The sequence below is a fragment of the Myxine glutinosa genome, chromosome 6 (assembly GCF_964187855.1).
Source record: "Myxine glutinosa chromosome 6, kmMyxGlut1.1, whole genome shotgun sequence".
Taxonomy (NCBI): Eukaryota; Metazoa; Chordata; class Myxini; order Myxiniformes; family Myxinidae; genus Myxine; species Myxine glutinosa.
In genome coordinates this window covers 153541461-153553651 of record NC_136266.1, presented here as the reverse complement: position 1 = coordinate 153553651, position 12191 = coordinate 153541461, and the positions used below count along the sequence as shown (strand labels likewise).

Genomic DNA, 12191 nt, shown 5'->3' with positions numbered 1-12191 from the left:
GAGAACCATCAGGAAGTATGACAGAAAGGGTAGAAGCACAATCTCATTTGCTGCCGCTTTTGGGGTCAAACAGCAAAGTTGACTTTGACCAACAAGATTTTACTTTTTCAATTTTATTCTGCTTAAAATAGAAAATATTCCTTTTTTATAAAGAGCTTTCCTTGGCACCAAAAGAAGCTCTCCAAGAAAATTATAAGCTGAGATACAGCCATCTAAAGCAGCCAAGATCGTTTTCACAAACTCTTTATGGGTGACTGTTCGGCAATGTATTGGTCGATTCCACAGGCAGGAGAAACAACAGGCAACAACAGGCATTTTAAGGCCATTTTCCCTGCAAGAGCGGGGGTTAGCCTTGCGGTCCCCATGAATGTAGGAGGAGAAAAAGAGGAACAAATGAGTGGAGGTGAGCAGCTTTCCCCGACTAAGGTTGTTTCACCAGAAAGGGGTTTATGGTGGACCGTGTGTGCTCTGCAGAAACATGGAGGAGAGGTTGGGGGATGGAGGGGGGCGGGGGTGTTGGGGGGGGGGGGGGGGGTGGGGGGGGAGCACGGAAAGAGCAGAGGGTGCAAGACCAGAAACAGAGAGATCACCAACCTGTCTGCAATGGTGAAGTGATCAGCACAGAGACAACTTCAGTGCAGGAAAATCCAATAATCTTGAAGGCCTTGGTTTCCACAACGTCAAGCTGGGCAGATGTGAGCCAGGAGAGCCAGCCCAGTGGGAGGACCAGTACTTAATCAAGGTGCAGGTGAAAGCCGTGTGTTCAAGTGTGCCAAGGAAGGACTTTACACAATGGAGGATGTACATTTGGCGACTTGCTTTGAAGGCCAACTTTGAAATGTAGTTTGCCCAAAAAAGATCATGGCTGTTAATGGGACCCAAGAGTTTGAATGACAACTTCCTCAAGAGGATTGTTAAGAAAGTAGATAGGAGGGTCTACCAGATGGTCCTTTCGGAGAGAGAGATAGTGAGTGTGAGATTTGTCAGGATTGAAAGACATATTCCAAGTGTTTAACGTTTTTTTTTTTTTTTTTTTTTTTTTTTTAAATACAAGATCGAGGCTCGTGAAAGAGCTAACATTAATCACACAAAAAGTCAAACCGACACACAAAACACAAAAAACAAGGGGAGCGGCCGACAAGATGGGGAGAGAGGGGTAAGGACACAAATACAACATTTGAGAGCAGGGACATCGGGAGGACTTGGGGGGAGGTGGGAGAGGTATAAAACATATGAACACTGCAAGGACTCTGGGGTGAATTAGCTGGGGTAGAAAATATCAACGTTTTGGATGGAGGAAGATAAGAGATGGTGGTGAACAGCTGTTTTAAAGACCTGGAGGGAGGAGTGGGATTGAAGGGAGTGGGGGAGTTTGTTCCAGCGGCGGGAGAAAAGGGGAATGAAAGAGTGAAGGTGAGCAGAGAGCCTAGATTTTGGCAGTTTAACCATAAGAGGGTTACAGGCAGATCTTGTGCGACCTGAAGGAATATTGGGGGGACAGAGCACAGAGAGAGCGAGGGGAGCAAGGCCGGAGAGGAGTCGGTAAAAGACAGAAAGACCACCAACCTGCCTGTGGTGAGTGAGTGAAAGGCCCTCGGAGTTAATTTCATCGCAGGAGATTCCAATGATTCTGAAAGCTTTGGCCTCAACAGCGTGAAGCAGAGCTAGGTGTGAGGCAGGAGCACTAGCCCAGAGGGGGGAACAGTATTCCATTGAGCTGCGGATGAAAGCCTTGTATGCAGTGAGGAGCTCAGGTGTGCCAAGGAAGGACTTCGCACGAAGGAGGATGCCCAGTCGACGACTGGCTTTGGAGGCCAGCTTGGAAATGTGGTTTTCCCAAGAAAGATCATGGCAGATAGTGAGACCCAAAAGCTTGAGCGACAGAACTTCCTGGAGAGGATTGTTGAGAAAGTAGATGGGAGGGTTTTCCAGTCGGTCCTTTCGGAGAGACATTGTAAGAGTGTGAGATTTGTCAGGATTGAAAGACATGTTCCACTTGTTTGACCAGTCTGTGATTTTGTCCAGGTCTGCAGAGAGTGAGGAGGCTGCAGACTGCCGATCTGAGGGATGAGGAATGGAGAGGCAGATAGTGGAATCATCAGCAAAGAGATAGAGAGGATTTTCCAGAGAGTCAGAGAGATCATTGATGAAGACCAGAAATAGCACAGGGCCCAGAACACTACCTTGGGGAACTCCAGCCAGAACAGGAAGGGGAGATGAGAGAAATCCATTCAGGGCCACACGTTGCCTACGACCAGAGAGGAAGTCCGCAAGCCATGAGTGGAGATTTCCATGGATACCATAGGAGGAGAGTTTGGTGAGCAGAGCTGGGTGCCAGACCGTATCGAAGGCACGTGATATGTCAAGTGAGACAGCTCTGATTTCCTGTTTGGCATTGAGGACCTCCATCCATTGTTGAGAAGCAAACACAAACATTTGGAAACAAACACAGAATTGAGGCATTCAGCCTTCTCACGAGCGGAGTCGGCTGTGGTGCCATTTGAAGAGAGGGAGAGGATGGAAGGGGAGCATACACCAGAGACAGACTTAATAAGGTGCCACCAGGCTTTCGAGGAGACGATTTTGAAAGTTCAGTCTTGATATTGAACAGTCACTGTTTTTTGGCTCTCCTGAGAATGGACACACACTTGTGGGCTTTGTGGAATGAGCTGACATTACCTTTGGTCGTATTTGCCTTCCAGGAAGACAAGGTAAGTTCTTTCAGAGCAACTGCTTCACCACAGGATTCAGTGTACCATCTGTGGGAAGAGGGGTAGGATAATTGAAGACGAGATGGGATTAATTTGTGCACAGGTGAGCGAGCAGGTTTCTGTGGTAGAATTTCCAGGCTGAGTTAACATCACGGGCAGGTGATATGGGAGACCGTCCTGAAGAGAGATGGTTGCTTTCAGTCCCTGCCAATCTGCCCGAGTGAAGTGTCAGACTCACCGGGACTGAGGCAGCTTTCTGAGAATGGCCAAAGAGATGTTGACCTGCACAAGGACAAGAAGCTCATCACACTTTGATGTTTATTGAATGTTCCAAGATTTTTAAGTAAACAAGTTCGGAGGTCACCTGCCAGCCACCTCGGCCATCGGTCGAGTGACAAAGTTGAAGGATCTTGTGACAGTCGTGCTAAAGCTCTAAAGTTCAACGTCCCCTATGTGAGAAACCACGACCTTTGAAGTCAAGCTTAAGTTAAGCCAAATAATTAATAAGAATTAAACAACTCACACGACAGCAATATTTATAAATATTAGCAGGTATTTACAACCATAAACCCAGGTAGCAGTTACGTGATGCAAGAATGAAGAAACCCAAGGGTCTCTTTTACATCAAAGATCTTGCTTTTACATTTTCTTTCATTTTTAATTCCATCCACTTGCACTCGTCGAGGTAAATACATTCACTGTACCCCTTTGTAGTAAGGTTTGCAGTTAAAAACAAAGGTATTTCTGCCTTACCTGCCAATCTCCTCTTGCAGAGCACAGATCTCCAAGGTTCCCCAAACCTCGTGCTCTGTCTCCACGAGTTTTTGCCTCTTCCAGAAACCTCTTCATCGCTTCCTCTGCACCTTTCTCATCTCCACAAGCCCACAGAGCCAGACTAAAGTTGCAAAACACTGCTGGGTCCAGCGGTGGACGTCCTCCTTCCATCGGCCGTTGCCCCTTTGGCTCTATCACATTTTGCTTTTGCTCGCTTGCGCCTTCTCTAGCTTCTGATGCTGGTGAGCTTCCTTCAATGACTGCGGAATTAAAACACTTAAATCCTGCCGCTGTTCCTTTATCCATATCCAGCTTCATATATTGTGCCCTGCTTGTCTTCCAATCCCCATTTTCTTTTTTACCCAATTCACTCACTGGCTCGGCCACATTCTTCTCTTTTTGCAAGTCCACATTGCCCTTTTTTATCCCCACCTTGTCTTTCCCAGCCCCCTCACCCAGTTTCTCTCCTCTTTCTGCCAGCACTCTCCGAAAACACGCAGCAGCATCGGCTGGGCGGCCTAGCTTCAGGCAGGTGTAACCGAGGCCTGAAAGAACCCGAGAACGAATCGCGCTTCCGTCGTTACAGCCAGGAAGGGCCAGGCAGCGAGTGAAAGCCCGTGCTGCGGCGGATAGATGACCCAGGTTGGTAAGAAGCTGACCCAGATTAGCGAGGGCCCGTGCCAGGCCACCCAAGCGACCCTGCGAGGCCACCAGGGTAACATGACGAGTCCGATGGCTCAAAGCCAGGCCAACATGGCCAAGATACTGATAAGCTGCAGCCAAGTTCCCATGGGCAGAGGCCTACAAAAGAAAAACAGCAAGTCTTATTAATTCTAAAGATCAATAAAAAAAGATTGTCAGGTGACCTGAAGGATGTAAGGATTTCCTAACTGTGAGCATTTTAATAAAGACATGGAGGCATTAAGAAATAACAATGATTTTCACAGCATGATACAGTAACAAACTCGTTCAGCAAATCCTCCTTCTTCCACCAAGAGACTCGAGTCAGGCTAAAACAAGGTAGCAGAGCACCACAAAAAACACGGTATGGATATCAGGGTATGCCACAAGGAACACGGCACCACAGCAATAAAATGAGAATCCGCCATGCTACGAGCACAAAGTTTGCTTACGAGGAAAAATGAAGGAGGAACCGGTGGAAGATCTTTGTTATATTATGAAGATGATGGTCGACAGAAAATATATTTTGACACACCAATAATGTGGTGTTTTATGGTCACAAACAGGTGAAGAACCTACAACGTGGCGAGACGACAATGATGCCAAAAGCTCCAGGGGATGAGTGATGATTGATGGAACGCCATGTACGAGTACGGTGTTTGGGTTTTCTGGGTTGAGTGTTATTCAAAAGTAGCTTAGTTGACATAATGGCATGAGAGCTTGCCTAATGATACAGAATTCAAATGTTTAAACCCCGTATCTTATGTGAAATTGTCCCGCATGCGTGTGAGACTCGTGAATACCTTTCATACTACCTGAGAAGAAAGGACAACCTAAGATATGGAATTCAACAGGTGATTTCTGCATCAATTATTTAATAAAACACTTCCTAACACGTGCAGACACATGCAATAGGCAAGGGGACAACAAGGGGCACAGCACCTTTCTCGAGGACCACTACCTGTGACTTCATAGCAATGAGACGCCCGATACAAAGCTCATGGATCAACAAAAAAGCAACAATTTTCACAAATGTTCGAAAAGCCCTTTTAAAATGTTTAAATAAAAGCCAAATATAAATCTAATTGCATAAACAAGGATACGTTATGGAATGCGAGATGACACTTTGAAATTTTAATTCCCATTTTGACGTCACAACTTCACCCGATTTCACCTCGGCTGCAGAGTCCCGGCAAGCCAGCGCGAGCTGCAGTTGAATCCTAAGGTGCCGAGCCGCACCGTCCCAGCTCCCACATCGACCCAGAGCCAGGCCGAGACTTCCGTGAGCTCGGCCGAGGGCTGCACGGTCTCCATGACGACGCCTCAAGGCCAGCTCTGCCTCTGCGAGATGCCTTGCCACGTCCCATGCACCTCGCTCCCCTTCGACAGCACCTGCTCAATAAAAAGTGCAGAGATCAATGTAAAATAGGTCAAGGCCACAACCCCACCACCCCTCACCCTCCCATTCCATCCCCATATTTTTCCCTTTTGAACCCCCCCGCCGCTTCAGCTTTAAATTCCTCAGAATTAAACATTCTAGCCACTAATTCTACATCCATTTAGGAACAGTAACCCAATACCGATATCAAGCAACGATAAAGTACCTAGAAGACAACAGGCTTGGGCCTGCCCATCCCCATCCTTCTCCAACATGGCTGCTTGGAGTTGCCGCCGATGCCAAGTAGCTGCTTTTGCAAGGTTTCCAACAAAACGTTCGACTCGGCCCAAACTGGCCAATGCCCGCTGTTCCAAGCCACCTTCCTTCGTCTTCTCTTCATCCTTCACTTGCTTTTCCACACTCTCTCGTGACAGGAGAGAGAGGGCGTGAAAATAAGCAGCACGGGCAGACTGTGGGTCCGGCCTGGCTAAGGCGATGTCACCTAGTCCCAGCCAGGCACGTACTTCAGAAAAAGGATCAGACAGCTGTTGAGACAACTAGGAGGAAGAGCATGGAGTGGGATATGCAGGTCATTAATTGAAGACGCAAGGAGGTAAAAGAGCATGTCCATGTAAAACAGGAAAAAAAAACAAGTTACCTCCAACATCTCCCTGTAGATATCTTTACCGGCATCCAAGTCCCCAGAAGCCAAATATGCAACACCAAGACGGCCCAACACCCTCGCCTGGGCCACCATTTGCTGTGATTGGCCACCGAGGCACTCCACCTTTCTATCCAGTGTAATGGCCTGACTGCAAAGTTGCTTTGACCGATTACCGAGGTTGTCTAACCGTGTCTCTGATGGTAAAGATTGTCTTCCCAGTCGCACTGCTTGACGACCAAGACACACGGCTTGACGGAGAGCAGCAATGGCGGCTTGATGTTGGCTCAACTTACTATAAGCCTCTCCGAGGCCACACAGGGCAAGCCACGCTGCCTGAGAGACACAAGAAGGGAGAACAAAACATAACTATGGTCGTCGAGTACGCAAAATGGAGTAGAAGAGGAAGGAACATTGAGGGTTGCAACAAGAACAGGAGTAACAAAAAGATATTTGACAAATCTCTGATATTCTTCTATGGTATTATTAGCCCACTTCAAGTGGGGTCTCTGACATGGATCCTGCTCCACCATTTGGGTCGATCGTATACCCATTCTTTATCCACACCTTTCTCCTTCATGTTTGCTTCCACACATTTACTCTGTCTCCTCTTCTGTCTGCCCCGCTATCTCTTTCTAGGTGGTATCATTCTCATCATCCTTCTATCCACATACTCATCATTTGCCCATACCATTTCAATCATCTGCACCTTCTCAGATGCTTCAACCTCCTTCACAGTTCCTTTGATGTATTCATTCCTCACATGGTCTTCTTGTGTGACATCACACAACCATCTTAGCATCCTCACCTCAATCACATCTACTCCTTGCTCCAACCTTCCTATCATCAGCCATGTTTCCACACCATACAACAGCACCGGCCTCACGACCGTTCTGTACATCTTTCCCTTTAGCCTCATTGGCATCTTTCTATCACAAAGTACTCCTGAAAACTTCTTCCAGTTATCCCATCCTGCTTGTATCTTGATGCTCATATCCCTATCTAACTCACGATCGTGCTTCACTACTGATCCCAGATACTTAAACTTCTGCCCCTCCTTGATCTTTTCCCCTCACATCACCACTCCGTTTCCCTCTACCTTTTCACTACTCACTGTATATCTCATGTATTCTGTCTTTAACTGACTAATCATTAAGCCCCAATCTTCCAATGTCTTCCTCCATTTTTCTAATATCAATACTACCCCTCCGTTACTTTAGGCACCCAATGCTATGTCATCCGCAAATAGATTGCTCCATGGCGCCTGTGCTGTCAGAACATCCATCATACAGTGCTTTCAGAAAGTATTCACACCATTTGACCTTTTTCACATTTTCTTGTGTTACAGCCCGAATTGAAAATGGATTAAATTAAGATTTTTTGTCACTGATCTACACATAATAATACCCCATAATGTCGAAGTGGATTCTTTTTTTCTTTTTTTTAGAAATCTTTACAAAATAATTACAAAATATAAATTCAAATACAAATCAAATTACAAAAAATAATCAAAATAATTACAATAATTACAAAATTACAATGTAATTAAAAATGAAAAGCTGAAATGTCGAGTCAATAAGTATTCAACCCCTTTGCTAAGACACTCCAAATTGAGCTCAGGTGCATCCAATTTCCTTTGATCATCCTCGAGATGTCTCTACAACTTGATTGGAGTCCACCCATGGCCAATTCAATTGATTGGACATGATTAAGAAAGTAACACACCTTTCTGTATAAGGTCCCACAGTTGACAGCGCATGTCAGAGCAGAAACTCCAACATGAAGTCCAAGGAACTGTCCATAAAACTCCGAGATATAATTGTGATGAGGCATAGATCGGGGGAAGGGTATAAAACAATTTCTAGAGTGTTGAAAGTTCCCAAGAGCACAGGGAGCTCCATCTAGGAAATGGAAAAAATATGGAACTACCCGAGACTCTTCCTAGAGCTGCCATCCGATCAAACTGCGCAACCGGGCAAGTAGGACCTTGGCCAGGGAGTTGACCAAGAACCCAATGACCACTGTGACAGAAATAGAGTTCCTTGGCTGAGATGGGAGAATCTGTCGGAAGGACAACAGTCTCTGCAACACTTTACAAATCTAGGCTTTATGGGAGAGTGGCCAGATGGAAGCCACTCCTGAGAAAAAGGCAAATGATAGCACACCTGGAGTTTGCAAAAAAGCACATTAAAGACTGAGAACATTAGGAAAAATATTCTGTTGTCTGATGAGATGAAAGTTGAACTCTTTGGCCTGAATGAAAAGCGCTACATCAGGTGGAAACTGAGCACAGCTCATCACCCATCTAACACCATCCCTACCGGTGAAGCATGATGGTGGCAGCATGATGCTATGGGGATGCTTTGCAGAGGCAGGGACTGGGATACTTGAAAGGATAGAGGGAACAATGAATGGAGCCAAATACAGGCAAATCCTTGAGGAGAACTTGCTTCAGAGTGCAACAGACATTAGACTGCGGTGAAGATTTACATTCTAACAGGACAATGACCCCAAGCATCTAGCCAAAGAAACACTGGAATGGCTTCAGACCAAGAACGTGAAAGACCTTGAGTGGCCCAGTCAAAGCCCAGACTTTAATCCCATTGAGAATCTGTGGAAAGACTTGAGGATTGCTGTTCACTGACACTCCCCATCCAACTTAACAGAGCTTGAGCAAATCTGCAAGGAAGAATGTGAGAAACTCCCCAAATCTAGATGTGCAAAACTGATACAGACATACTCAAGAAGACTCAAAGGTGTAATCGCTGACAAAGGCACTTCTACGACATATTGACTCAGGGTGTTGAATACTGTCGCGCGAATCCCTCGGTTAATACCGTAGGACCGCGGATGACCGAACGGCTTTACTTGAGGCGACGATCAATTACGGATTCGACTATAAAAGCACGGGAGAAAGAAGGAAAAGGAAGCGCGGCAAGCGCTTACCTCTAGCGATCCGACGGCAGCTCCAATCCTGGAAGAAATGAACTCAAATGGGAATCCGGGGTAAAATGTACAAAAACAAACAGGTTCATTTCGGAACCCGATACAACGAACTATGGTTCCTAAACCGGGATCCCGCACTCCTCACTTCGACAACAGCACAGGGGGGATGAATTAAATAAAGAAATCGTCATGTTGTTATGTGCACATCTGTGGGTGCGCATTTGTATGTGCACATCTGTGGGTGCGAGCTTATCTGTCTGTATGGTGTGTCCGTCGTCCAACACAGCTCCGTCCGGCTCAGATGCTGGCGCGAAGAAGGCCTCCGTCCACCTCGTTCGCGCGCTCCGCTAGGCCCCGAGCGACCCGCTCAGCAAAACGCCTCGCTCGCCCCTCGTCGGTCGCACACGAGGTCCCGTTCGCTCACAGCACCGAGCCTCGCTCCCAGCACCATAAGCACCACGAAGATTCAGGGAAGACGTCAACGACCACCAGGGAAGACCGCAGGGAAGAAAAACCAGCAAAGCCGATCACCAACCCGCGAAGCACAAGCCAGAACCCAGAACGAAGAGCCTCCAACTCAGAGCTGCCTCCACACGAACTGCCCGCGAGCGAGACGTTTTGTCACTCGCCCTGTGACGTCAGTTCTGGCGCGTCACCAATCCATCCCTCCCTTCTTTGTGATCTTTCCCGCCTTTTCACGTCACTCACGCTTGTTCTCCAACTAGCGACCTGTTTCCAAATGGTCGTTTGGCGCCTTCCACCCTGATTGGCCTAATGTTCACGCCTTCCGCCTCAACCAATCACACGTTCCCTGGGCGTGGCTATAGCCTGCCTTGAACGATGCTCATCGCTAGGCCAGCTGGTGATGTGGCTGGCTGCGGTCCCATGCGGCGGTGCCCTGATCTGGCCTCCTGCCTGTTTTATTGCAAGGGAGGGGATTTAATTACTGTGGTGCACTAAGAGACCTATCTAAGTGTCTATATGAGTGCGTTGCCATAATGGACACTGGATTGGCGACAGAGGGAACGACAAACGAGGGAATTTTACCCATAATCCCTGTACTAATGAGCATGCCCCGCCCCCCTCACGGCGAGGACACGGATACACACTTATTCCGACATCCGAGCTACACATAGAACTTATTACAGATAGATTCCCTATCACGAGTCGAGTACCTACCTATGCAGATCTCGCTGGCTCTAGATATTCCTCTACCCCCCCCCCCCCGACATAACAATACTTATGTAAATTATATATTTCTGTGTTTCATTTTTAATTATTTTGTAAAAGAAAATTAAAAAAAATTCCACTTTGACATTATTGGGTATTATGTGTAGATCAGTGTTACGGATTCGTCACTTCCGTTGTGGGTTTCATCCACTTGACATATTTCTGATATGTACTATTATTGTCTCCAAAAGGTTTATTGTTCATGAATCGTTTGCAAAGGTTAAAAGCGTTAATGTTTAAAAGGGCCAGGAAGCCGGATCGGGAACCGGCAGACGAAAAAGAAGGAGGAGAAGAAGAAGAAGGCGTGGCGAGTAAAGTCGGACAAGACGCGTGGCTTCCAGCTCCGTAGCGAGCGTTATCGAACGAAAGTCGAGAGTGAACTTTGAGTTTCCTTGAAAGGAATTTCCTGCGATAGGTGTTATCGCTGGAGGATTGAGAAACCTGCATGGTCAGGTTTAGGCGTTGAGATTCTGAAGAATCCTCGCCGGGTCGCTTCGTATCAAGTAAGAGCCGTCGGCCATTTTGACCCTCGCGCTTCGTTCACCGAAAAAGGTTTTGCTACACGTCAGCTTTTCTCACCATCCTGTCGTCTGTCAGGGATGTGTGTGCGCAATCGCTGCGTTTGAAGATTACGTTGCGGTTCTCTGACTGAACTGTGAACGTGCACATCTGGAGGGCGCCTTTGGTTTTGGACCACGTGACGTTCTACGCTTTGCCTATGCTTACGCCTCGTCATCATCAACGGGGTTCGGGTCTCAATTCGATCTCGCTCTGACACTCGCTGGAGGGGATCACCTTTGAGTTAAAGAGACATTGAGGAGTGTTCTTTTTCACTCACTTGGAGCGCAGTGAGTTATCTTACTTTAGCTGATGGTACCATCATAAGATGTATTGAGTGTACTTTTGATTGCCATTGGTTGTACCGTTATTCTTGTGTGATTTTCAATACAATATTTGTTCGTTTATAATCATTGGTGTGGTTTCACTATTGATTGCTGACACAGAATAACATATTTTTCTACCGTGGCTCCTCTCGGGGCTTGGAGGTACATCGCGACCAGGGGGTCGGGGAGGAGCACGTAACAGAAATTGGGGGCTCGTCCGGGATCAAATTCCCTAATAACATCCGTTCAGGTTTGACCCAGATTGAAATTGGGCGCTCGTACTGTGGAGAAATTGGGGGCTCGGCTTTGCTGATTAAATTCCCTAAATGTCGTACTGTGGATTAAATTCCCTAAATTTCATCTGCGAAAGAATTCCCTAACATTCCCAGAATTCCCAAATTTGGAATTTTTTCCAACATTCCCAAATTTTTCAAAAAAATGGAAAATTTTGTGTGAAGGTTAACCGGTGTTAACTGATAGTCACCATGGTGTTTGACGCAGGGAAATTTGTGGCGTCCCATAGTGAGGCACAGTTCCAAGCGTTAAAAAAATCAGAACTATTGATATTGGCCAAACATTTTAGCTTGGTGGTCGGAGCTAATATGAAGAAAGCAGAGATGCAGACATTGGTGATAGAATCTCTGGTGGGACTAGGAACATGGAAAGAGGTAGCCTTGGATTGGTTACCCGAGGAACAAGAAAATGTGGAGCTCCGGAGACTGGAGATGCAACTGCAGAGCCAGGAAAGGTTAGAAGAGAAAAAAAAGCAGAGGAAAGGAGAGTTGAAAGGGAACTCGAAGAAAGAAGAGAACAGGAAAGAGCAGAGGAGAGAAGAGCCGAAAGGGAGTTAAAGGAACGTGACCTGGAGCTTCAGAGGGAAATTAAATTCAAGGAGTTGGATTTAATGAAAGAACGGGGAGAGGTAC

General features: G+C 46.7%; 1 protein-coding gene across 1 annotated transcript in view; it reads right to left on the bottom strand.

Moving 5' to 3' along the window:
• Positions 1-12191, bottom strand: part of LOC137415565 (uncharacterized) — a 76904-nt gene that overhangs the window by 32156 nt on the left and 32557 nt on the right. Inside the window, exons 5-8 of the mRNA XM_068101162.2 lie at positions 6203-6541; positions 5771-6101; positions 5341-5558; positions 3465-4286 (exon numbers count right to left, since the gene is read on the bottom strand). Coding sequence (XP_067957263.2) covers positions 3465-4286; positions 5341-5558; positions 5771-6101; positions 6203-6541 — 1710 coding nt within the window. The remainder of the gene's footprint in view (positions 1-3464; positions 4287-5340; positions 5559-5770; positions 6102-6202; positions 6542-12191) is intronic.